Source organism: Anopheles marshallii, chromosome 3 (assembly GCF_943734725.1).
Source record: "Anopheles marshallii chromosome 3, idAnoMarsDA_429_01, whole genome shotgun sequence".
In the NCBI taxonomy this organism is placed as follows: Eukaryota; Metazoa; Arthropoda; class Insecta; order Diptera; family Culicidae; genus Anopheles; species Anopheles marshallii.
Genome location: NC_071327.1, coordinates 8,663,503 through 8,687,499, shown reverse-complemented (window position 1 = coordinate 8,687,499; position 23,997 = coordinate 8,663,503). Strand labels below are relative to the sequence as shown.

Genomic DNA, 23,997 nt, shown 5'->3' with positions numbered 1-23,997 from the left:
ACGATGTTCATTAGGCGTTGGAGACCTATTTGCGAGTAATACATACATTCGTAAGAAAAATAAAACGGATGCCCATCCATCTTGAAAGCTAGCGATACTGTCAAGAAAACACTCGAGAAAGGATCACAACAGCAGCAGCGGGAACAAAAAAAAAACAAACGGTGAAGAATCATTTCCACGACCTAAAAAGTGCCACTAATGGCAGTTGATACTGTATAACCGGAATCGAAATGAGTAATTGACTTCCTTTCCTCTGCCCCGGTGTACGTTGGGGGCTGTGCGGCCCGGTGGGGCATGGCGCGAAAAAAAGTTCTTCCACACAGATGTACTTTAACTCTTAAATTTTAAAACCCCATTCGTGTTGTTGTTTTGCGCCCAAGCGAGGGTTGGGTTTGTTGGGTGGTTTTTGAATTTGCTTTGTTTTACGGCGCGGTAAGCTTAAGTGAGTGAGGGAGAAGATGGTTTTTTTATCGATCTTAATGAGTTATTCTTTTAAACTGTACGGTTGCTAGGTGACGAGCAGCTCTTTCTTCCCGTACTAGATATTAAGATGAACATCTATAAGTTTTCTTCTGATAGTCGAATGTTCCAGGGAACCATCATTTACGTAGACGTTCTTGGTGATCTTCAGCAAAAATCTTGTCAATAGTTTTATCCTTTAATCTATGATTTCATTTACCCATTTCCAAATAGTCATGGAGACACATTTCAGTCAATGTTTGAAGCCACGTTTCGCTCACAATACCATTCACGTTCAAAGCTTACAATTGCCGGGGATGTAAAGTAAATGCTTTACAGCCTCGTCACTTGAAGTGATGAAAATTTTAAATTGTTTCAAACGATCGTCGTTGTACCCCGGAATAGGTACCCTCGCCAAAGGGCAGTTAAAAGGGAGAGCGTCTTTCCGTTATTGCGACCGAACGCTTAAATGCTAATGATTTTTTTTTTGTTTCTGCTTTTCAGTTAGATAATGAGTGTACCGGTTTCATTTTTAAAACACTGTTTTTTTTACCCCGCGATCACACACGAGAGGGGACTTTTGGCGATTTTTTATTACTTGACTAAATAATGAAAAGTATATAAACGGCACAGGCTGTTGTACGAAGTTGCTTTCAAACGGCCGGAACCATCCGTTGCTTGAAGAGACCCAACTGACCGACCGGTATACTAGGCAAATCGTATGCGAATGAAATGTGTTTGAATTTCTCTTCCATTTCCATTAACCGCTGAAGTCATCGTAACATGCAAAGTGTTTGTGTGTATGTATTTTTTTCTTCTAACAGATTCTTCGCTTAAAATGAAGTTAATTGTGAGTGTTGTTAATGTGTGCTTCATTCGAATAGCTTCATACGATAGGGTATGATAACCGTTGTTTGTCTGGTATTTTTTTTGTTCTATGTCACTTAACGGCAACGATAAGGTCTGTTTTTTGGGGGTAAAGTTTAAGATACAACGTTGATAGCGTTCGTTAAGACTGCGACATCATTTTTTGCAGGTGGAAATGGTGTTTATGCATCATCTACTATAACAATCCTCACAGGGTGTTGAATTTGCAACCTCTTGCAGTCGTTGTAGTCATTCTAATCGAAGTTGAGATGTGTTACATTTCTCATAAAGTAGAACGTCGATTATCCGGAACCGGATTAACCGGCGGGTGGATTATCCGTGAGTGAAAAAAAAATGACAGCTAGTAGAATAGTTTTGAATGTTTTAACCTTTCAACCGTTTGGCTCGGGAGGAACTTGATAGTTTGCTGTAAGGCGTTTATCTAGTTAAACTCTCGGGAAAATGTTCCATTATGTTAATAAACAATAGCTTATAATTTTAAAACATATGAGTTATTTTAACGATGAGCTGTTGTCTGCATGTTCAATTGTTACACATACAAAACTCGAACTCGATTAACCATTAATAATTAGTAATTGGATTTTTATTTTGAATTTCTGAAATTTTATTTCCTTGTTCGAATGGTTCCTATACCAACTTCTAATTGCAATGATTAAAAGATCAAATTGATGATCAATAAATTATTCTATTTGCTTAATTTATATTTTATTTTTGTTTATTTTTTAGAGCTAAACTTTAAAATGTGTCTTTCTGTTTATTATGTTAATCTTTAAATATTGAGCCTTTACGTATAAGTACGTTACATTTATACTAACTTTTAATATTGCAATCAATTTAGCTCTTCACGTACAGTTACATACTTGTGAGGCTAGCCTCGACTGCAATTTAATTTACGCCACTGCAATCTAACGGTAAGCATTGGAAATTCATGAACGGACCGGACAGTTCGGAGCGGTTGCTTGTCGTTAATTTTGCACCACGAGCTGTGTACTTTTTTGTGTACCGAAAGAAAATCTATCCACAAAAAAATATATATTCCGGTACACCAACAGGGGGAAAGCAAAAAATCAAATTACCATCCACACACCAAAGGGTGCCCTCTAAAATGACGATCTTCGCTTGATGAGCCCCAGGCTGGGGGCCGACAAAATTAATGAACTAAAAAAATACACATACATTAAGATCACGATCGAGCGGTACTAGCGAAGGAGGAGGAGGAGGAGGAGGAGGAGGAGGAGGAGGAGGAGGAGGAGGAGGAGGAGGAGGAGGAGGAGGAGGAGGAGGAGGAGGAGGAGGGGGGGGGGAAGAACCACCCCAAGCACACCCCATTCTTCGCGCGCTAACGAAATGAATGGCTGCGCCACGCCAAGGGGTTCTGAGATGACTCTTTAGACGAGAGGCAAGGCAAGAAAAAAGCACCAACTTCAACAGACGAAATAACAAAAACCGGAACAAGCGAGAGCGAGAGAAGGGCTTGGGGCCGATCGTACAGGCGTCAAACAACGATGGTGCGCGTTAAACGGTAACTCGATAATTGATTGCTGAAAAAAGTAATTAACTATCCTGGACCGTTCATTACCATACGAACAATTACACTTTTGCGGGCTAGCCCCAATAGAGGAACAGCCGGAAAGGCCGCGAAGCGTGTGCGAGTGGAACAATTGGGAGGTAAAGGAAAAAAAAGGGGAGGTGGCCGAAAAAAAAGGTCTGTCATCGTTCTGACCATCTGTGGCGCTCCCGGTGTACAAAGTTGGCCAAATGGTCAGTGGCGCTTCTAGATTCTCGTCGGTTCGCGTGATTCGGGCCGGGTGCCTGTCGAGTTTAACCCGACCTGAGCTGATCAGCATCGGGATGCTTTGTTGATGGGTGCTTCTCGATTGTTCGTTCGCGAGTGAAATGGTGCTCATCGTGCAGTTGTTGTACATGATCACGCGCGCCGTATGCTAATTTCATCCAAGTGATCATGTGGATGCGCGCTTGTACCTATCCCGCAGAGAGTTGGTAGATTTCAACGTACTCCAGAAGCTTTGCAAAAGAAGAGTCTTTTGCATTTCGGTTATAGTTCGTTAAGTTTGAAAAATAATTATTCGGTAAAATCGCTTAAATGACAACCACAAAAAAAATATGAGCGGATGGTAATGATGCTGTCAATGCATCTCGACAGTTGGTGGGGAAATTGGGACAGCCACCACCGGGACCGGCAGCAGCTGAAGGGGAGCCTTTAATTATCCAGCAACATGGCCCCAACAGTGGTACGGTGTGTCGAACGTACCCATCGTTATCACTTCCGGTGATTTCACCGATAGCAGATGCCGCTCTAGTCGATCAATGATCGTATGCGAAGCGTACCAGGTGATCAGTTCGGATCGATGAATGAAAGCTCAAGATGCGGTACGTACGTTACAGCAAGCACGCTGCTTACACACTTCCGGTTGGTGCAAGGTCTTCGGAGGCTCAACAGATGAATGAGCGTGTGTTTTGCCAGCTGTACACCAACACCACTGGCGTTCGGTGGTATCGTTTAATTGATAAGCGTGGCAATTCCATTCATCGTTTCACCCAGGAAACAGTTGTCGCTCGGTGAAGCAAACGTGGTACGTGAGTCCTTTAAAATGTCATTGCTGAATGAATGAATGGAGAAGGTGTACGCGCTCCTGGTTGTTTTCTTTCATTCAATAAAACAGATGATCGACTCCGTGACGCATGGTGTTATGATATTATTACGACACTTTTATAATTATAGTCCATTTGGCATGGACTTGATATCCTTCTTATTCGGTTTATTAACTTTCTTTCTTTGAACTGGTTCGATTATGTAATGTTGGAACGGAAGTCACTCCCAATGTACACATTTTAGCAATTGTATAAATGATCGCACAACACACTGCTTATAGTGATGCTAGAAAGAAGAATGAATATTTCAGGAATAGTAGTATGACAATAATATTTAAAACGATTTAATAATTATCGACATAGTCGTACATTAACTAATTTACACATTTATCGAGAGATTGATTTGGTTAGATTTCGTTTTAGTTATTCTCAAAGCAGTAATATTGAGTCGGGCAATGCCTTGATGGAAATTACAGTGGCTCGAGGCTAGTGTCACACTCTGACAGCTTTTCAGAATTAGTTTGTACTGTACCTTTCTGATCCCATCATGTATAGACCATGGCTTTCCTTGAGGGAACCAAAGGAAATGGCATACGTTTGGACTATTCCTAAATACTACTGTTGTATCTTGGAACAAGAGAGAAAAACGAGCGTCCACTAGCAGTTTCAACCCTATACTGACGTCTATTTTCTAGTGGTAAGCTACTACTGTCACTTTGACAGATATGACAACAACCAAATAATTTTCTTGTGACAAAAGACAGATCCTACACAGCGTACTCTTTAGAAGAAACGCTTCCGACAAATGACGCTTTTGTTCTGCAAACTTTCCTTGATTTCGCTAAATGAAATAAACAACCTTAATAAAAATATCCAAATATAATGAATGCTATATTATAAAACAGATCTCCAACCAACAAATATTCCACATGATCTGAAATTCCTGCCTTTAATGTACTAGTGGCGTCTACTGTTGCAATACGATGGAAACTTTCTTGTGGACTCGATACCGAAATCTCGACCGAAAAACCGAAATAATTTCTAAACAATGTCTAGAAATGTACGCAATTATAGGAATTGTATTAGATTACTTTCCTGAAAGCATGTTAGTTGATTATATGAGCATTTTATATGAAATATGAAGCAAATTGTTAACAATTAGTGTTTACAAATTGCCATACCGTAATGCTTTAGAAATTAGTGGGATTTTTGAGCTACATCCTAATCCACTGTTGTGCATTTTTAAGTTAACAAAGCCAAAGCTTAATGTTAGCTTGATTTGCATCACGTGGCATACCTGCCCATTGCTGGTAAGCAAATGGACTGTAACATATCGCTAAACATTGCTCAATTGATCGTTTCCTTAGCACGAGCTGATGAATCGGCGGTAAATATAACTCTCCAAGATCACTTACCGCATACCTTCATACGACCGGAAGCGTAAAAGCATTGCCAAACTGTCGGAGTTGTTAGCTTTTATGTTCGCAAACGTACTGGAAGAAATACTTTGAGAGCCGGCCGAATCGATCGAATCGCTACACTTTTCACCCAACATTGGGCATGCTGAAGGCACACCATAAATCATGCCAAAAACATGGATGCTCATTAACAATTATTTCACAGTTAATGGTTTATGCAATCGAATGGAATGTTAATCGTAAACATATCTCTTTTATTCTCACTTACAGCAAACTGGCAGTTTTCGATGGGAAGAAGGCAATCCGTGGTGGTATACCGTTCATTTTTCGTAAGTATTTGACAGGTGATAGTTGCTGCGGACATGTACACGTATTGGAAATTAATGTCGACACTCGTTTCGAACAGCCCAATTTGGCCCCTGGAACTTTGGTCCGCAGCATGGTTTTGGCCGGGTGGTACGATGGACACTGGAGCGTGCCCCGGAACGGTTACCGAGCGGTGACGTGGAAGCGGTCTTCAGCCTAATGGACAACGAAATCACCCGCTCGATGTGGAACTATCCGTAAGCATTAGGGGGTTTGAAATCGTCCTCGATGGTCGCTACATATGCACCGTGCGTTTGCATCTCTTTGTCTCTGCAGCTTCCGCATCACGTACCGGTTGATTCTGCGCGAGAAGGAACTCCACTTCCACATTGGCGTGTACAATCCGAGCAAAGACATGACCTTCTCGTTCAATCTGCTGCTGCACACTTACCTAAAGGTGCCGGACGTGCGTCGGTGTCAGATCACGGGACTGCACGGCTGTACATTCATCGATAAGGTAAGGTGGTCCTGCCGAAACGTTGCTGCAGTCGGAACACAATTTGCTATAGTGCGCTTCCCTGTTACAGACGCGGGACGGAGCCATCTATCAGGAGGGTCGTGACGCGGTGACAATCAACGAATGGACGGATCGAATCTACCAGCACACACCGCAGGAACACATCATCACGAACGTTGTGTCCGGGCGCAAGATGCGTCTGCAGAAGTACAACTTTCCCGATACGGTCGTGTGGAACCCGTGGATGGAGAAGGCCCGCGAGTGTCAAGACTTTGGTGATGATGAGTACCCGAACATGATCTGCGTGGAGGCGGGCCACGTTTCGACACCGGTCATTCTGCTGCCCGGCACCGCGTTCGAGGCATCACAAATACTTCAGGTTCGTGCCAGGTTGCCACTGTCTACCGTCATTCACCTCGCTAACGTTTTCGGTTTTTTGCTTTGTAGGTTATGTGAGTAGAAACCCCGGGAGGTACTGTGACCCGCAGTAAAGGTTCCTCCCGAGCAAAATCCAAAAAGAATCAGCAACAGCAGCAACAGCAACAACAGCAGCAGCAGCAGCAACAACAGACACAACAGCCGCAACAACCACCATCGCAACAAAATAACCAACAGCAACAGCAGCAACAACAGCAGCAGCAACAACAGCAACAGCAGCAGCAGCAACAGCAGCAACAACAGCAGCTTCAACAACAGCAACAACAGCTGGCAACGAATGCTGCCGCGCTGTGGCAGGTGCCCGCTGCTGCGGCCGCCGCCGCTGCCTGCTGGAACAACTATGCCAACTTCCAGACGGCTGGAGTGTTGGCGTTCAAGATGCCACCGTCCTGTGGCGGACTTTGCGGTCCGCAAACCAATTGCGAGCTGTGTTCGTTGAATTCGAACTAGATTCCGTACCATCTCAGGTGCTGCCAATGCGCTAGGTTGTGCTTCTTTTTGCACGCAAATTGAATGGAATTTGCGTTTAGGTCCGCGGTCTGGTGGTTTGGCTCCAGCCAGTTGGTTCTTGTGTGAGAGATTGGATTGCTCTGCAGAACAGTTGTGGTCAACAATTTCTGCGAGTTCCCTATGGATGATATGTTTTATATCACTATATTAATCTTCTCACTGCAAGATCAATGCAGCGGGCTGTAAATCAACCAGCAGCTGTGGCCTAGGATTTTGCTCAAGAAAGTGTCAATGAAGGGTTTTTTTTATGTTTTCCTTACTTGTATTCCACTAGTTAACTTTACTTTAAATACCATAAATAATCGTATTTGTTTATAAGACGTACATTCGGCTAGAGCAGACGAAAAAGAAAAACAAACATTGCATACCAACTTACCTTCGTTCCGACTTTTTTACCGTAAGAACTGGCGGGTAATGTGTGGAAGCGTGTTTCTTTTTTTGTTTTACAACTTTTAACCAATAAACTATTTGAAGTGGGTAATCAAAACATAGCGATTAATGCGAATGATCGTAGATAGTGGTACGGCAGCTTTTTTTTCTACTGTTCGTGGCAACAGGGAAAAAAACATTTAAATTTGCAAACTACTAGTGTTAATAGGAATTGATAATTGAAGCGACGCCCCGACGGCGCGTGTTTTATTGCGATGGCCCTTGAAGGAACGCAGGGCATACTCGGTGTACAGAGTAGTTAAGCGAGGGCTGAACTAGGGAGTTACAATGGAACTTAAATGAAAAAAAAAAAGCACTATAATTCGAACCCATGAAGATAAAACTAAGCTTCGTTAGCAACGGATTCAGCTAGGGAAAAGGTAGGAGAAAACCGCCACGTAAATGCAATGGACAGGGTAGTCTACGCATAGTGGAATATTAGTAGTTAGGTTTTAACAATTTCTTTTTTGGCACCGCGACGTGTCGTGTAAAACTGTTCAACGACGATTCAACTGCTATTTGTTGCTATTGATAATTGTGTTCAACAAATCACCGCTATTGTTTATTGTCTTCTACTGAACGCCTTTATTGGAAATGTGTTACCATTCGGTGTCCTGAACGGAGGGCAAGAATTTCCGGCACGTTGTTTTCATTGATCATTTGCAACTGTTTGTATCGTAGGGATATTTAAACAAATGGGATAATATTCGCTAAGCGAAAAATGTGTGTTTGTGTGAGGATTTTTTTTTCTATTCGTTTCGCCTGTCCGTCAGTCAATTTTGTACATGAAAAATAAAATACGCACAACACAAAGTGAAAACGAGGAATTTACGGTGTGATAAACTGTTAATATAGTGTGAAAATTGTCCAGGAAATCCAAGAGAATTTGGTTCTAACTCAACCATCTAGTTTTTAAATTATGTTTTGGCACAGATCTAGAAGCACACGACGAAATGGGTTTGCGAAAAAATAATTTTAGATTGCGGAATTTCAAACCGATCAGAAGATCAGACAACAAATGATAGCGGAAAGAATCGTGAAAATCAAAGTTATGTATACGAATGGTTCCCGGGCCATCTATTTGTACATAATGTTGTGTTTAAAAAGCAAGCGCTAAACAGTTCATTGAAGTTCGAAAAAGAAATTAGTTTGCTGACGTTGGTTTCCTTACTGAAGAGCATTTTTTCTAAGCTAGAATTAAAGATCGTCCAACAATCTGATTGCTGTCGATCGGTTCAAACGCTATTGACGGTTCTTAGCATTACGATCCAACCACAGAAGACAGTGCTGTATGATTATGTTTTTTTTTTCTTCTCAGTATCATGCACATGTTAAAGATGAATGTTAAGTTAGTAATCTTACTTTTTTTCTGAAAATTAATGTCACCACAATGCGGTAATGTTAACTTATGTTTAAATAAATTTACCATTGGAAGATATAACAATGGGTGTTTAGAATTTCATTCAGTTGCATGTTTGCATGAAATAGTAAAAGTGTTGTAGAATATTTCAGCGTACGGGAAGCTGTTCAAAAGGATTCTTCGTCCCGTATGTGTGAAAGGACCAATGGTGGTGGTTGTGCTACTTCGATGAAGAATTCTGTGAACTGTACGATTGAACTCACTATCATACAGTGAATTAGACGCGCACATAACCCGGTAGTAGACCGAGACCGTAACGTCCTTTTAGGTAATCTACATGGACAAAGAGACCAATGCGATTGTAGCGCTGAATAAGAAGAATAAAATGTGTAAAATTTACCTAGGTACGACTGAAATTTTGTATTGAGCATCGTGCAACAGTGCAGAGGTCCATGCTTCCAAGCGCCGCGTTGATTTGGTACAGTCTGTCGTTTTCTAAAAAGAGTCTGACAACCCTGACACACGTGACGATTCATCGAACTCTCATGTTATCATAAAATAATGAAATGAATTACGTGGCTTGGTTCGTCGAAATCTATTCGATCGCGGTTTCAGCCGAGAAGAGCTTTGGCTCATAAACATTGCATTTAATTTTCGGTTCCACTTTTGCTGCAACGATTTCCCGCTTATGTGTTGCTCCCAACTGTCAAACTGAAATGACAGCTTGTGGTTGGGTCAGAAATTGAATTCTGAGCTTACCTTCTCTACCCTTTCACTTTGGGGTTCACATCGGTGTGTAGCGAAAGACCATTATTTGACCACTGCGATAGATCAAGTAAAAAAGGCACTATTTCTCGAAATTTCCTTCACCAAATCCACAGTTCCGGTGTATTTAAGATCGACCGTGATCATAGTTTTTTTTCCTGTTTGGGGCTTCGTTACTGTATCGCATATTCGCATTACCCTGGTGGACCGCTTCTATCTGCCTGCAGTGAGAGTTGTTTTTGGCGTATTCTACTCGATTCTAAAATAGAAAATGACCCGTAAGTATGCTGCGAATAGCTATGCTTGCAATATTTCGTACCGGTGCATACGAAAACAAGTGTTAACACTGCGTGGACGGCATCATTCGCGGTTTGGTGTAGGATTCGTTGTTGAAGGAAGAGAAACACAGGACAGGAGAGGTCAGGGATCTTCTATGTGCGACGTAATGTTCTCTGTCTGCCATTGATGGCCATGTCATGATGCATTTTGCAGCTTTCATTAGAATGTTTCCATACTACATAAAACCAGTGTGAGGAGTGGTAAAAATTCGAATTATATTCAATTAGGAATTTCTTGCTAACAGTGCGTATCATTTTGCTTGCGTAGCGTAGCTTCACTATGAGCCTTCCCACCCTATGACAAATGCCATCGTTCGGTGCTTCTGGTACATTCGAAAGCTCCATTAGGAGATGGGCATTTCACCATCGCCAGTCTCTTTGGGCTAAAGGTGAAGATGTTAAATAATACACTGCACCAGGAGAAAATCGTCTCCACTCCCAGTTTCAAACGCTGAAGACTTGTTTGCTTTTGGTATGCAAATGAAACGTGTTGGATAAAAGGTGGTACGGTTTGTAGCAGCAGCATGCTGCCGAAGTGGTGGTTAATGCGATGCAAGTAGGCTAGGAGAGAGGGAGGCTTTGTTTATGTTTTTACCTTTACCGACAGCGTACAACACAACAGCGACAAAACCATTTCAGCCCAGCAAGGCGCATCGCATACCAGTTTTTGATATTGCTTTTACGACAGGTAGAGCATAATGAATTAAAATTTTACATTCTTCTTTACAGGTGGAAATCAGCGTGAATTGGCGCGTGCGAAGAATCAGAAAAAGAATGCCGGTCAACCGAAGCAACGGGACGATGGGCTTACTCACGAGCAGAGGAAGCAGCGGTAGGTGGAACATTCATATTCTTTACCAAAATGAAAATGGGTGCTACGTCCCTTATCGAATGTTGTTTCACAGTCCCTTGATATCTGTTCGTGTCTTGTTTTGTTAAAGTACATGTAGCCCAATGTTCGTATTTCCTTTGAGTTGATTAGAATTGCTTTTTGATGAGATAGTGTGATTGCGCTGTAAAGGTGCTATCTATATTTCGAAGAGAATAGACATAGAAATAATATCGATTCATAAGGTCTGCATTGGTTCGTAAACGCGATTTGGTTTGAATATAGACCTATCACAACCGTCAACACGATTGTCTGAAGCTCATTGCCTACTTTTCACATTGAACTTTTCCTGAGATGCCATTTGGCCCAAATGTACTTTATTCGTTCCCTGTTTCTACCAGTTCCCTTCATCCTTCCAGAGCTTGAACATATTTAATTAGTTAATCATATTATCAATCATAGTTGATGGTGTTAAAAGGCACATTTTCTTCTCCTTCCAGCGATGCTGACATAATGCGACAAAAGCAGCAGAAAAAAGAGGAAGCAGCACAGCATACGATCAAGAGTTAATGTCCGTACCGACACGCGCGAAACATCGCCCAAAAAGCACCCCTAATTCGTAATCACGAAAAGAAGGCCAAACCCATCGTACTAACCGACACACTCTGACTGCTCGTGCACTTCATCCGCTATACGCTTTGTTTTTGGTAAATATGTTTTTGAAATAATTGGTCCTTTGATCCTAGCAGCAACTTTCTTCGTGCTGTGTTGCTGTCATTTCGGTGAAGCTTATGATCGTTTTACTTTTGAATAGCGAAAAAGAAAAATGCTGCAATTTTGTAGCAAAACTATTAGGTAGTACGAAGTTGCACGACCGCAATGGATATTTTACCCGCGATTTGATTGAACGCTTCTTCACATAGTACCAGTTTGGTGCACAAGCCGTGTTACGGTTTCGGTTTACACTAGCTAGTATTAGACGTGTGGGTTAGGTTGAATCTACAGATGAGAGCAAAAATGCTATGCATTGAACAGTACCCAGTCCACGACGTCCCGATAAAAAGCAATAGCAGCAAACTCAGCGAGCTCAAACAAGCCAAACGAAACAGTAAGCAACGGCAGGCAAACTGCAAACACACATACACGCGTTTCAAGTATTGTTAAAGTTAAAAGGGTATAGTAGCAAGTGGAAGCGTTACTGTCTTGTAAGTAACGATTACGCGTAGCCGATATGCGCACAGTTGAGGTGTATAACAAAAGGGTGAAACTTTCGTGTTGTATTCGATCTGACCTGACAGCGATGAGACATAAGAATATTGAATGAACGATGGGGACTGAATTTTGAACACTATCTTGTTAGACATTTCGTTTCGTGAATCTTTTGTATGGTGCGTCCATGATGTTATGCTTTCGTCCAATCCGTGTAAAAAAAAAGATACTTCTACTTAAAGCTAACACAGCTGGAAAACTTTCTCTTTCTTGTGCCGTTTTGTATCTTATAGATGCCATTTTATTGATATGCTCAACCAAGTGTATAACTATTCAACGCAAACCAGTCAGATGAAGTGTGAGTTTGCGAACCACCACATTTTTTTCCCTTTGCTAGCTTTGATGATCACAAGTTCACGGCACTGACGGTAATGATGGAAATGGCCTGTAATATGTATGTGGATAAGTTCAATTTTATTTGCTTGTATTGAGATGTACTTTTTTTTATTATTACTATTAATTAGAACAAAATCTACACCCCAAACAGGGCGAGATATAGCAAAGATAGCAGAAAGTTGCGAATGGTGAGTGAGAAGGCCGGTAGGTGATTGATTAAAATATTATCCCATCCTACACACACCCGAAAGTAGCTGTTGTATAGAAGACCGTAAAGCAAATAGAAGTAAACGCAAATAAACCACCATGATGAAAGATTTACACTGTTACTATGGAAAGGAACACATCCCAAAAATCAAAACAAAATACATGTGTGTCTTTCAAATCACCTTTTTTTATTACACATGCAAGTCTTACAACTAAAAACACTTCAGCGTGTGGTAAAAATTAAGTATTGTGAAAGTTGAGCAATCTATACGCAGTCGGATTGATGCTATTGCGCTACACGACTGTTACGCGTAACTTTTTCAGTCCATAGCATTGCAAAACATACTGCGTGAGAGTAAGTATAAAAAAAAACTATAATGCCTAAAAATGCACTTCAAATCAGTTGCTATCACATAAAGTTGTTGGGTGCTCTCTCTGTTAGCGATCGTACTCCTAGGTTTCTACTTCACTTTACATGGCACTTTCCTGTCGCTGGATCAAACTCTCTTCTTTTCCCTTGCGTTCGTACGCTTCACCCATATCCTTTAATGCTTCTGCAAGCAGCGATTTCAGCAGTTCGTCTGTAATGCGATCCTTTACTTCGATCTCTTCCCGATCGAAGTTGGTCCAGCGTGCATCGTCGTCGTGCGTTTCCTGCTTCAGAATCTCATCCACCTGATCCGGTTTACGCTTGCTGGCGCAACCGTTTCCGTACAGAAAAGGAATGGTGGCTGTGCAGTGGCCATGCTGCAGAAGGTGATGATGGTGCAGTTGCGTGTGAGGCAGATGTGGATGCTGTTGCTGATGTTGCTGTTGCAGCTGATGATGAAGCAACAGCTGATGCTGTTGATGTTGGTGCTGCTGTTGCTGTAGGGCTAGCTGTGCGTCGTTCAACACCCGCCGTATTTTCACACGAAGGTAGTCCTTCATGCAGCGCAACGCATCGGGAGGATTGTGGAACACGAGCGGCCGCTTGTCATGCGGTATCGTACGGAAGGAAACGGTCGGGTCAGCCGGACGAAGATCGTGATACAATTCTTTGCACATGTCCAGGATTAACTTCTCATACACGTTGGTAACGTGGTCTGAGTGCAGGGTTTCCGGTGCGATGCGATCGCGATGCAATTCTTCAACACGGTCATCGATCAGCTCGTCAATTCGTGTTTCGGAAGGGAATAGCAACGCTAGTGGACTGCCGTTAGCGGGCGGGATGTACGGTGGTGGAGGTTTGTTAGGAATTTCGCGAAAAAATCCGACTTGTTGCTCCAGTTCCTTAATCTCCTGCTCGATCTGTAGCTGCTGACGTCGAAGTACTTCTGCCTCGTTGATAATGTCTGGCATTCGAACACCGATATTAGGAGCAGAGGATGATGGCGTTGACATACCGCCCTCTGTTTGATGATTTTGAAGTTGATGGTGATACAACTGCTGCGATGGTGCCGGATAGTCACGATTGTACGCTGAGTTGGAACCCGCAACAATCGCAATCGTATCGCCACTACCAATCACCTTGGACCTCAGCTTTACTTCTATTTTTGCAGAGTTTTGATTCATCGTTGCGTCGTTGGACGGTTTACCATCTTCGTCCTTCGTAAGATCGGCCGAGGGCGAAGCAATTCCACCGCCACCATCTTCATCGAACTCGAATGTTAGAGTTTCTTCCGAGCTGTTCTGATCTTCCATTTGATCGGATTTGGTGCCCAATGAAGCTGCTGTTACTGGTGACTTCATTAAAGGTGTTCTTTCGAGCGTCTCACTCAGCTCCTCCAATTCGTCGTGGAGCGTGGCGAGTCGTTTAGCTAGCTCGGATGGGGTACCGTGTGCAGTACCAGAAATGCTGGAGGATTTCGTGTGAAATATATCTTCTTCGTACGAACTTTCCAATGTCTCCAAGTTATTCAATGGGTTACTCGTCGGTGATACGCTTTTCACATCATTTTCTCTATCGTCTTCTTGCAAATGGTGCGTATTAGAAATATCTTTGTTGTCCATAGGTTCTATTGTCACCGTGGGTGTCACAGTTGTGGGAGTCGTGACATTCGAAATGGAACTGCTATCGCTTGCTTCCTCCAAGGATTGTGCGATTGAAATGCTTGTATCGCTGCTAATCGTTCCCAAATCATTTTCATCCTGGTTGTGCAGTTCTTCCATTACGTTATCTTCCGTCGCTAGTGGAACGGATAGTTCCACTGTAGCGCTGCTTTCTGCGCTGCTGCTTGTTGCCGAATCCTCATCATCAATTTTGAGCGATGTGTTATTGAGCAACATTGGTGGTAGGGACATGTCTTCGATCAATTGTTGGCTTTCTTCACCAGCATCAGCGTAAGCAGACTGATCTTCGAATGTTGTAGAGTAGCTTTCGCTTTTCATCGGTTCTTCTTCTACCGTGACGTTCTGCTCGGTACCTATGGTCGATTGATGCTGCGTAATTGTCTCCTCTAATGTGTGAAATTCAACCGATTCGATGCTTTTTCGGCTACTCGGTGACCATCCGTTTACGGTTGAAGAAAGCAAACACTTTTCGTCCACCTCCTCCATCGGAGGCAATTCACTGGACATTGCATCAGGTTCCTCTTGCTCGACATCTTCCCTTTGATCCGTAGTGGTTGTTTCCTTCGTTATTATCGTTGGTAGATCGTTTAGTGTATCTTTTTCTAAGACTTCTTTCTCTTCTAGATGTTCTACAGTGCGGACCGTTTCTTCTCCAACAGCGGTGCTTTGCAATGATGCAGTGTCTTCCACACTTCCCGTTGTATTCGCATCCGAATCGCTTCCTTTGCGTGGAATTATTTTAATCGACTGCTCGAGTAGGGCTTCTTTGAGATGACCATCGTTTCGTTGGAAACGTTTCAGCACACATCTTTTCGCATCCTCGAACAGTGCTTCCATATGGAGTCGTGTTATTGGATAGTTTCGTCCCGGTTCGTATCGTTGCTCTTCAATACCAGTCAAGCGGTACCAAAATTTATTTAGTTTACTTCCTCCGGTCAGTACGATTTCTTCTTCGGATTCTGGTTCTTTAACACCCGTGCCAGAGGAACGTCCTTCGTGGTCTTGTGCGATGATTGCACCATCATCCTTACGAGCAACAGTCGTTGGAATGCTGTGCAAAGTTCTTAAACTCTTCTCAATCCTTTGTACTCGCTCCTCTATCGTCATCTCTTGCCGCGAGGTATTAGCAGGCTCCAACTTGCGAGTATTGTAGGCTAGCAATCGATCCTCCACCGCAATCAATTCTTCCTCTTCGCGCTCCAGTTTTCGATGCCACTCAAGCAAACGCTGTACATGTTCCTTGCGTTTGCGTAATTCTTCTTCTCTCCTGAGCAATATGCTAAAACAAATATATACCGGTTAAATATACATTTTATTAACGTACAATTGAGTAGTGCAATACTTACTCCTCCAAACGATCGTTCGGTTCCAGTTCCCGGCCACGAATAGCTATTTGTATAGAATTGCTTGTAGTTGTTGTAGTCGTTCCCGCAAATCGTCGATTTGGGCTTTCCGGCGTACGAGAGTGTTGGTGACGAGCAACACGTAGGTTACTGGACGATTTGCGCAATGTAAGCGAACCGGAGTGATTGGCTACCGGTGATGAACAGTACGAGTTAAGTTTGCTATCGACCATTTTCGATGCCAATCCTGGATTATTAGCCGTCATTGTACGCGACGACTCCGTAGACGACTTTAAGGCTCTAAAGCAACGAAAACAACAGACAGTTAGTCTTACGTCCATTACAATGGATACAAGTTCTCTTCCACTTACCGGTTCAACTCCGCTCGGTCCTTTTCTAGTCGTAACAATATCGCACGTTGCTTCTTTTTAACGGCTGTTATTTGATCCGTCATACCTTTTTCACGATAGCGTTGCTTCTGTAGTTCCAGCCAAGCTAGTTGCCCTTTGGCCCGATTAAGGAGAGCCTTCTGTTTCGAATGGACACGCGATACCAGGTGATCCTCTCTGCTGCGTTCCGTTTGAATTAGTTGATCAAACTGAAGAGAAAGAGATGAGAATTGTCAATGAAATGTTAATAACATATGATGAGTTGCAGTGCTATGACTTACCATTCCAATAGAAGAATAGCTGAGATTTGTCTCCGAAACGGTAGTAGAAAGGATAGACACTTCTAAATCAGTTCTATTGAACATGGCAGTGAGAAGATCGCTGTTGATAGTGGCGTCAGCATTCTCCACGTAAACCAGCGATTCTCTATTCGCTTGCGATTGCGAGTTATTTTTCATAATACTTTCCTCCGAGGAACTCGTCATCAGTGGCACAGAGTTCACTTTCAGATCGTTTGCCCTTTCCGAATGTTTAAAACTGAACGATCTTTCCTCGCCCTGACTAGGCTGCTGTATTTCCTCGCTTATGCTGCTGCCTTGTGAAACTTGCGTGTGCACTATATTACGTTCTCGTGGAGGTTCTTTTGTTTGACCGCTAAATGCATGCAGCTGCTGTTTATCGATCGGTAATTGTTTCCTGCGTAAGCTCTCCTCGAACGACGGTAAATATTCTTCCGGCATCGGTGGATGATTGTTTGTCGTATTGTTATGACTATCCGAAAGACTGAACGATCGAGAATCGAAATCACTAGAATGGGCAGTTGTCGTGTTACTAGTTGCCTTCCGTTCATCGTCGGTGGCATTCGTTTCGGGTCGATTTTGTACACTTGGGGGTGACACGGCGCGATCGTTATTGAACGATGATGAGGTTAAAGATTGCGTGGAGCTTTTCGTATTACTATCGCCAGTTTCGCTCCTCGCACTGCTGTTTGCAGAGGATGATGATGATGATGATGAAGTACCCGAGGATGAGGTTGTCGTCGATGATGCCGAAAATGTGGCTGCAGCGTCGTTTGGTGTTTGTTCCGGTGGCGGCGGTGCTTCTGTTTGACTCTGATGCTCAAAGTCGTCGCTGTAGTTTGAGGCTGTAGTTGTGGTAGGTTCAGACACTTTCCCACTTTGCTGGTCGGTATCGGCCTTTTCCATAACTGTGGCCATTGAAATGCGTGGTATCGTTAAGGAAGTTTGCGTCATCTCGTCTCGTATTCGCAGTACGTCCTGAGGGACCGATGGGATTGCGGTCGCCGTTGGAACATTCTTTAACGCTGAATAGAGCTGTTGGTTGACTTCGATCACGTGTGTTAGACTTCGATTGAAAGACTCCAACAAACGCTGATATTCTAGCTCTTTCTGTGACCGATCCATGTGAGACACGTTAAGCGATTGTTGGGCATGAGGATGGGTTGGACTTGAGGATCTAGCCTTCTCATCTTTTCTGATTTCCACTGACTTTGCGTCAGCACTGTGATTTGGTGATCTGGTAGTACTGCCTGCAAGAGTAGAAATTTTCATACGAGAAATCCTATCCACCGATAAGGGACTAATCGGACCGCTAGTTTTCGAAGCACCGTAACTAGGTATCTCTATTTTGGTACTGCTGAGCAGAGGAGGTAGTGGTAGAGCTATGTCTGATCTGATGGAACTAATCTCGGATGTAGTATTCGGCGAAGAACATGGTGATATCTTCGTTACAATCGATGATCCTTCGTCACGGGCTGTACTAAATTGTTGTTTGTTTAGAGCATTTTCTTCAGCTTGTCGACTGGCCGCTGATTTCTTCCTAATGAAGGGCACACTTTCAATTTCGTTCATATAGGAATTGTACCGTGAGCTGGATATTTGTTGCATGTTCTTTTGTTCCTGATTATTGGTGGGTTTGTTTTGCTCTTCACGGACATGCTGTACGGCCTCAAGTTTTTTTCGCACTGCCAATATAAACGGATACGGATCAGGTTGACGAAGGGATTGTTTCAGCCAAGGAGGAATGCTCTTGACCGGCAAAGAATGAGGTGCCACCGGTGCTACATTTTCCTCAACTTTAGAAGCGATCACAATACTACTTTCATGCTGTTGTTTCACGGGCAGTGCAGTGGCATTTGTCGGCACCAGCATTACGTCTGGCACTTGAAGCTTCAATTCTTTCTCCGCTTCCTTGGTCGGTTCCGCAATGTCCTGATCGGCATTAATCACTATGAGCTGTGCGTTTACCTTCGCTTTGTTTGATGGTATTAACACAGCTTGCGATTCCTTTAATGGACTTTGAGCAACATCGTCCAAAGTCAAATTGTCCGGTTTGCGCAGAATGCCAAGTTTAATGCTCGGTTTACTTACCGCACTTGCGGTGGACGGATTTGCCGATTTGCTGGAACATGAATCTTTACCCATTCGTGCATCATTAGCTCGACTACCGGCTGAAGGTGACTTAGGAACGTTTGGTATAGATTCTTTCGCTTGCAATGAAATTTCTTTAGGTTTTGATGCATTTGTAGGATTTGTATCTGGTCGATCTTTTTCTTTCTTTATCAATCGCAAGGTCGGTGTGGAGGGAAATTTGCGTAATCCCATCGTCGGTCGGATTGATGATGTGCGATCACTGCATTGAGCTGAAGCTGGACTTTTGATCTTACTCGTCGCGGATAGCTTGTTCATATTGGTAGCTTCTTTTGGGGCACAAGATACTGAACGTTTGCGAGCTTTTTGTAAATTTTTCGTCACCAATTTCTGAGAACTTTGTCGCAGAGTTTCCAGTCGCTGCTTGATAAGATCCTTTTCAACGGAACTACTGCCAGCCCCAGCCGGAGCTTCCTTTTTCTCCAAACGTCGTTTCGCTTGCTGTTCCTTCATAAATTCGCGCGCTTTTGTGGGATCGTAAGATTTCTCTTTCTTCTTCGGATCCTCCACTGCGGCAGTTTTTGTAGTACTAGGAACGTGTTTAGCGGTTGGTGGACGCATCGTGTAACTTGGCGGTGGCTTTGCTAATTCGACAGCGACATGAGATTCTTGAGGTTGAGATGGATGCACAATAATACTAGTACCGATTGCCTCACCTTGAGACGGGTTATTAATACTTTCTGTTGCAATCTTTTCGTGGGATGTTTTAACAGTCTCTCGTGTTTCCAATGGCGACGAATGTTGATCGGCTGTCGCCTGCTGCGTCGCAGCATGAATTTGTACTTTCGGCACAGCACGCTGAGTTTCATAATTGATAACTTTAATTACCTCTTTTGCCGCCTTTTCAATACCAGCCTTGTCGGTACTTTTGGGCTGCATTACGCTACCAGACGTACTGTCTGCATTTGAAGACTCCTTATCAGAGATACGGATGATTTCAATAGCTGTCGAGGAGGGAGTTACAGACGATAAAGCAGGTGGTGGTGTAGAAGGCGGAGTCTTGTTTTCCTTAAAGCTTTCACGGAGGAAGTCTTGAAAGTCATTCGTTGCACGCTCCCGCTCACTTCGCCGTACCTCGAACTCCTTTCTAATATCCTTATTCTGAGGAGAAAGTATCGGCATGATTCGATATGAGGCCGGATTGTCTGAGGCCGGGATGGACATGTTTCGTTTTTCCGTAAGTACGCTGTTCGTTTCGCCACTCCCGGTAAGACCCGGGCCAGCAAGCGTTTGTATCGATTTGACTATTATACCGGGTGTTTTCGGCTGGCGTTTTGGGCTACCGGGTGGCGTCTTCAGTACCAGCTTCGTTACCTGCATGGTGCTGTTGTCGGCACCGATAGTCGTTAGCGGCACAGGTCGCTTCGATTGCCGGCGTGGTGACAACGAAACAATCTGTATTGCACTGCGTCGAACGGTTGGCAGGATAACATCGTCAAGGGATACCCGTTTCCGATCTGGTTCCGATTCGATAGAGTACGTTGCGGAATCAAATTCATCCATGGTGATTTCTGTACTTCGAACGATCGAGTGTATACGAGTATGGGTCGAGCGGTACTTTAGAACGGTATGATTTAATATATCAAGCAAAAAGTTTGCAAAATCTTCGCTCAAACTGCTTGTACATGTTACTTCAATGTGCAGAATTTAGGCCATTTTCCGGTTTTACTGGTTGAGGTCGTTGGCCGACATGGCGTCGTGGCGGTACCTGGAACGTTCGCTTTATGTACGATAGCACGATTACATTCCGATGCACACATCTATTGTTTTCTGCACTCTTTTCACATCCCCGACTGATCACTTATCGCATTGGAAACTGTTTCTGTTGAAAAATTGAAGAACTACACGATTTCTAGCGTAAGCACACCGCAAATACCGAAAATTTCGCGTCTCTTTTTGTTGTTATTGTTTGTTTGTACGCTTCGAATCCAAGGCAACGGTTGAAAGTAAGCACACAGGTCGAGAACTGCGAGAACTGATCGTTTATGAAATTCAACTGACATTTGATGCATCAAACTCGATCTTTTTTTTTGTTGTAAAAGTTCCTCCCCATAGGGTTCGAAGCCACCCTGAAACGTTTGGCGCCCATGCTCAATTGCATCTCGTGAAGCAAGGATGATAATTAAAATTAAAATCAAATCGTAAACGCGCATCATCGCGCAAAGAACTCAAACTTTTGTCGGGAATTTCGGTCGTGTTGCTGTAAAATAACTGACATATTTCACATGCACATTATTGAAACATTTCGTTTATATTTTCGGAAACCTTTCACACATAGGTGTCGCTGTTCACCTAAACAACATCGCTCTTGACACTAGTTATCCGTGATATAACACATGGTTGTTTTTGTTGTGCCGAAAAGGTGCTAAGCAGAGGGAAAACCAACGTGCAGCATTTAAGAAAGAGTTTACTCCACTTCATCTTCTGTTTAGTGATTGAAAGCATGAATAATTTGTGGAAATCGATGTACCGGTTACGCGTGCACTCACGTAACCAAGCGCTGGCATACGGCAAAGTGTTAAGCGCATCGCAAAGCACCTCAACTCACCAGCCGGCGGCATCCACAGAAACCGGTGTACCGAAGGAAACAATAGCGATACCAACCAGGATCGAGCGTGGCCCAACTGATATTCTGATGGCACTATCGGCCACAGTAGGATTCGATCCAACCGCTCCCCATTTCAAATATCACGACGATCCGTACTTAATACCGACCTCGAACTCGAACAAGAAAACGTACGCCCTGGCACAGGAAGCCGGTCGGAAGGCCGCACACTGGATACGGCAGGAGAACGCCCATCTGTTTCAACACAAAGAGGCCGATCCACCGGTACAAGCGTTCGTACCGACGATGGTCTACAACGAAGAGAGTAAGGTGGAAACGACTGATCTGCAGCAGCTCATAGAAAGTGTCGAGGTGAAGGATGCGATACTGGTGCACAATCTGCTAAAGAAGAACGGCATAGAGGTTGGCGAGGAACTGAAGCAGCAATTGCTTGAGCTGGTGTGTTTTTACAACCACGAAGATACACTGCCGGAACAGTTAATCGAGGAGCGTTGGTTCCGCCAGGGTACGGTTGGCCGCGAAAGGCAGCGCAAAACGTGGAAAGATTTTGAGCTGGCGGAGGAATTGTTTCATGGGCTGGAAACGAAACGCTCCGAGCACTACTGTGCCATGATTCGTGGCATGTCCCGATTCTTTCAGGTGGAAAAAGCATGGGCTCTGTACCAGGAAACGATAGAGAAGGGTATCGAGCTGGATACGAACACATTCAACTGTCTGCTGCATATAGCATCGTTCCTGAAGGAAAGCTACGACAAGCGGTGGGAGCTGGTGTGCGAAGTCATGACCACCATGAAGCAGCAACGGTTGCGTCCGAATCTTGGCACGCTCAACGGTATACTCCAGACGGTGACGACGATAGGCGGATATAATCATCCCCGTACGTACGCCCTAAAAACGCTGGCCGAGTTCAAAAAGCTCGGTATCGAACCTTCGCTTGCCAGCTGGTACTATATGCTGGTGATTTTCTGCCGCGAGCGTGGCCCGGTTAGTCACGTGCTGCACGACATAATGAACGAAATTGAGGGCAAAGAGTTTACTATTCAAGATCCAAAGGATACGTTCTTTTTCGTGACGGCGATGGACGTGTGCCGCAACCATCTGCACGACAAGCAGCTTGCTAAGCGGGTGAATCAGCTGTTACACCATGGCGAAAACTACAACTTGATTGGAGACTCTTATAAGGAATCAATCTACTATCGTCACTATTTTACATTGCTCGCCACTACGGAACCATTGGAAAGCTTCCTGGACACGTACCATCTTCTCGTGCCGAACGTCTACACGCCAGAACCGTCGGTTATGGAGGACATCTTGCGATCGGTGGAGATGAACACCGCCATCGAGCATATACCGCTGCTGTGGTCACACATGGTACAGTTCGATCATACGAACCGGGAAAATCTAGTCAATCTGTTGCTGCACATTATGGTCACGAACGAACCGTCGGCCGACGACCCGAAGCACGCTGATTTGGTTCAACGGTTTGCTAACATCGCGTGGGACATGTGGAACCGAATGGAGGAACGTGCCGCTGGACCACGGGCCACCACGTCCACCGGCATGTCTGGGCAGATGTTGGGCGATGTACTGCTATTGTGCGCCCGTGCCGCTGATTACGAGAAAGCATCGGCCATTTTCATGAAGCTCAGCAAGGAACAGAACTCGTTCGTTGGTGACCCGAGGGTGGAGGGGCTGCGGGAGTTCGTTAACCTTTGCATCACCAACCGAACACCGTCGGTTGCGATACAGTGTCTGCAGTATTGCAGCGAGAACGGGTACCCGGAGAGTGTGGATATTGGTCGACATATTTTCAACTCGTTTACATTGGATCAGACGCAGGTGTCAAAGATACGCAGTCTTGCCGGAGCGGAAGCAGTGACACCGATCAATCCAAAGCAGGATGTAGCTGGGAGCGAATGAAGCTAGACCTAAGACGTAGAGTGACAAGGAGAATCCAGTATCATTTAGCCGTGGTGAATAAAATTTTACACCGAATTCCTTAACACACACTGATGAATATCTTCAATGGCGCCGTTAAATAGAAAACTATTCATCTCGTAATTCTCTTTTGTTGGAGAAAGAACATGAACCACGTGACAGTTCACGTGCGGCCGTAGTACAGGCAGACAAAGCAGTTTATTGGAGTTTTTTTCGATGTTAATAAGTGGATTAAACATTTCATGTTTTAACTGCCTTTCTTTAAATCAACATCACTCCTCAAACTCTTCAAAGCATGTGTGCTTCGCTCAAACATTGTTCAAGTTTGAGGCAAGAACAGACTAGCGCCACTATTTCCCACACAAAAAAGGTCAGTGTTCCGGCTTGACTCCACGACTGAACGTTCCCACTGTGGACGTCGTTCCGCAGCTTTACGCTTCGGGCGCGAACGTTACGAGCGACGCGTGGTTGAGAAGCAACATAATAATGCTTCACTGACCTTCGGCGATAGATTGACTGTCGGTTCACGATGGGGGCAACTGTACCTTCACTCTTTTTTTATAATAGAACTTCACGC

The 23,997-nt window shown here is 43.9% G+C and overlaps 4 protein-coding genes across 4 annotated transcripts in view; 3 read left to right on the top strand and 1 right to left on the bottom strand.

The window, feature by feature from the left end:
* Nucleotides 1-6,657, top strand: part of LOC128716414 (uncharacterized) — a 36,634-nt gene extending 29,977 nt beyond the window's left edge. The window contains exons 3-7 of the mRNA XM_053811334.1: nt 5,649-5,707; nt 5,785-5,941; nt 6,021-6,201; nt 6,272-6,580; nt 6,649-6,657. Of these exons, the coding sequence (XP_053667309.1) occupies nt 5,649-5,707; nt 5,785-5,941; nt 6,021-6,201; nt 6,272-6,580; nt 6,649-6,657 (715 nt within the window). The remainder of the gene's footprint in view (nt 1-5,648; nt 5,708-5,784; nt 5,942-6,020; nt 6,202-6,271; nt 6,581-6,648) is intronic.
* Nucleotides 6,658-9,974: 3,317 nt separating this feature from the next.
* On the top strand, nt 9,975-11,440 carry LOC128716409 (putative SERF-like protein). Its single transcript, XM_053811329.1, has 3 exons — nt 9,975-9,981; nt 10,771-10,873; nt 11,371-11,440. Exons 1-3 carry the CDS (start codon nt 9,975-9,977, stop codon nt 11,438-11,440), a joined length of 180 nt encoding a protein of 59 aa, XP_053667304.1.
* A 1,713-nt stretch (nt 11,441-13,153) lies between these two features.
* Nucleotides 13,154-20,419, bottom strand: LOC128715335 (uncharacterized). Its single transcript, XM_053810217.1, has 4 exons — nt 16,748-20,419; nt 16,449-16,675; nt 16,081-16,377; nt 13,154-16,013 (listed from the first exon to the last, which is right to left on the bottom strand). The coding sequence occupies exons 1-4, from the start codon at nt 20,417-20,419 to the stop codon at nt 13,154-13,156; spliced, it is 7,056 nt and encodes a 2,351-aa protein (XP_053666192.1).
* Nucleotides 20,420-21,322: 903 nt separating this feature from the next.
* On the top strand, nt 21,323-23,402 carry LOC128710908 (protein PTCD3 homolog, mitochondrial). The gene has a single exon (XM_053805767.1). The coding sequence runs from the start codon at nt 21,360-21,362 to the stop codon at nt 23,400-23,402; it is 2,043 nt and encodes a 680-aa protein (XP_053661742.1). The 5' UTR covers nt 21,323-21,359.
* The last annotated feature ends 595 nt before the right edge of the window (nt 23,403-23,997 follow it).

What these genes read in the sequence shown, in the direction of transcription:
- LOC128710908 (XM_053805767.1), top strand. Translation starts at nt 21,360, where the DNA reads ATGAATAATTTGTGGAAATCGATGTACCGGTTACGCGTGCACTCACGT.
- LOC128716409 (XM_053811329.1), top strand. An exon ending in CACGAGCAGAGGAAGCAGCG is followed by an intron (nt 10,874 to 11,370) that starts GTAGGTGGAACA and finishes TTCTCCTTCCAG; the next exon opens with CGATGCTGACATAATGCGAC.
- LOC128715335 (XM_053810217.1), bottom strand. Translation starts at nt 20,419, where the DNA reads ATGGATGAATTTGATTCCGCAACGTACTCTATCGAATCGGAACCAGAT. An exon ending in GACCGAGCGGAGTTGAACCG is followed by an intron (nt 16,378 to 16,448) that starts GTAAGTGGAAGA and finishes TCGTTGCTTTAG; the next exon opens with AGCCTTAAAGTCGTCTACGG. An exon ending in CCGAACGATCGTTTGGAGGA is followed by an intron (nt 16,014 to 16,080) that starts GTAAGTATTGCA and finishes TATTTGTTTTAG; the next exon opens with CATATTGCTCAGGAGAGAAG.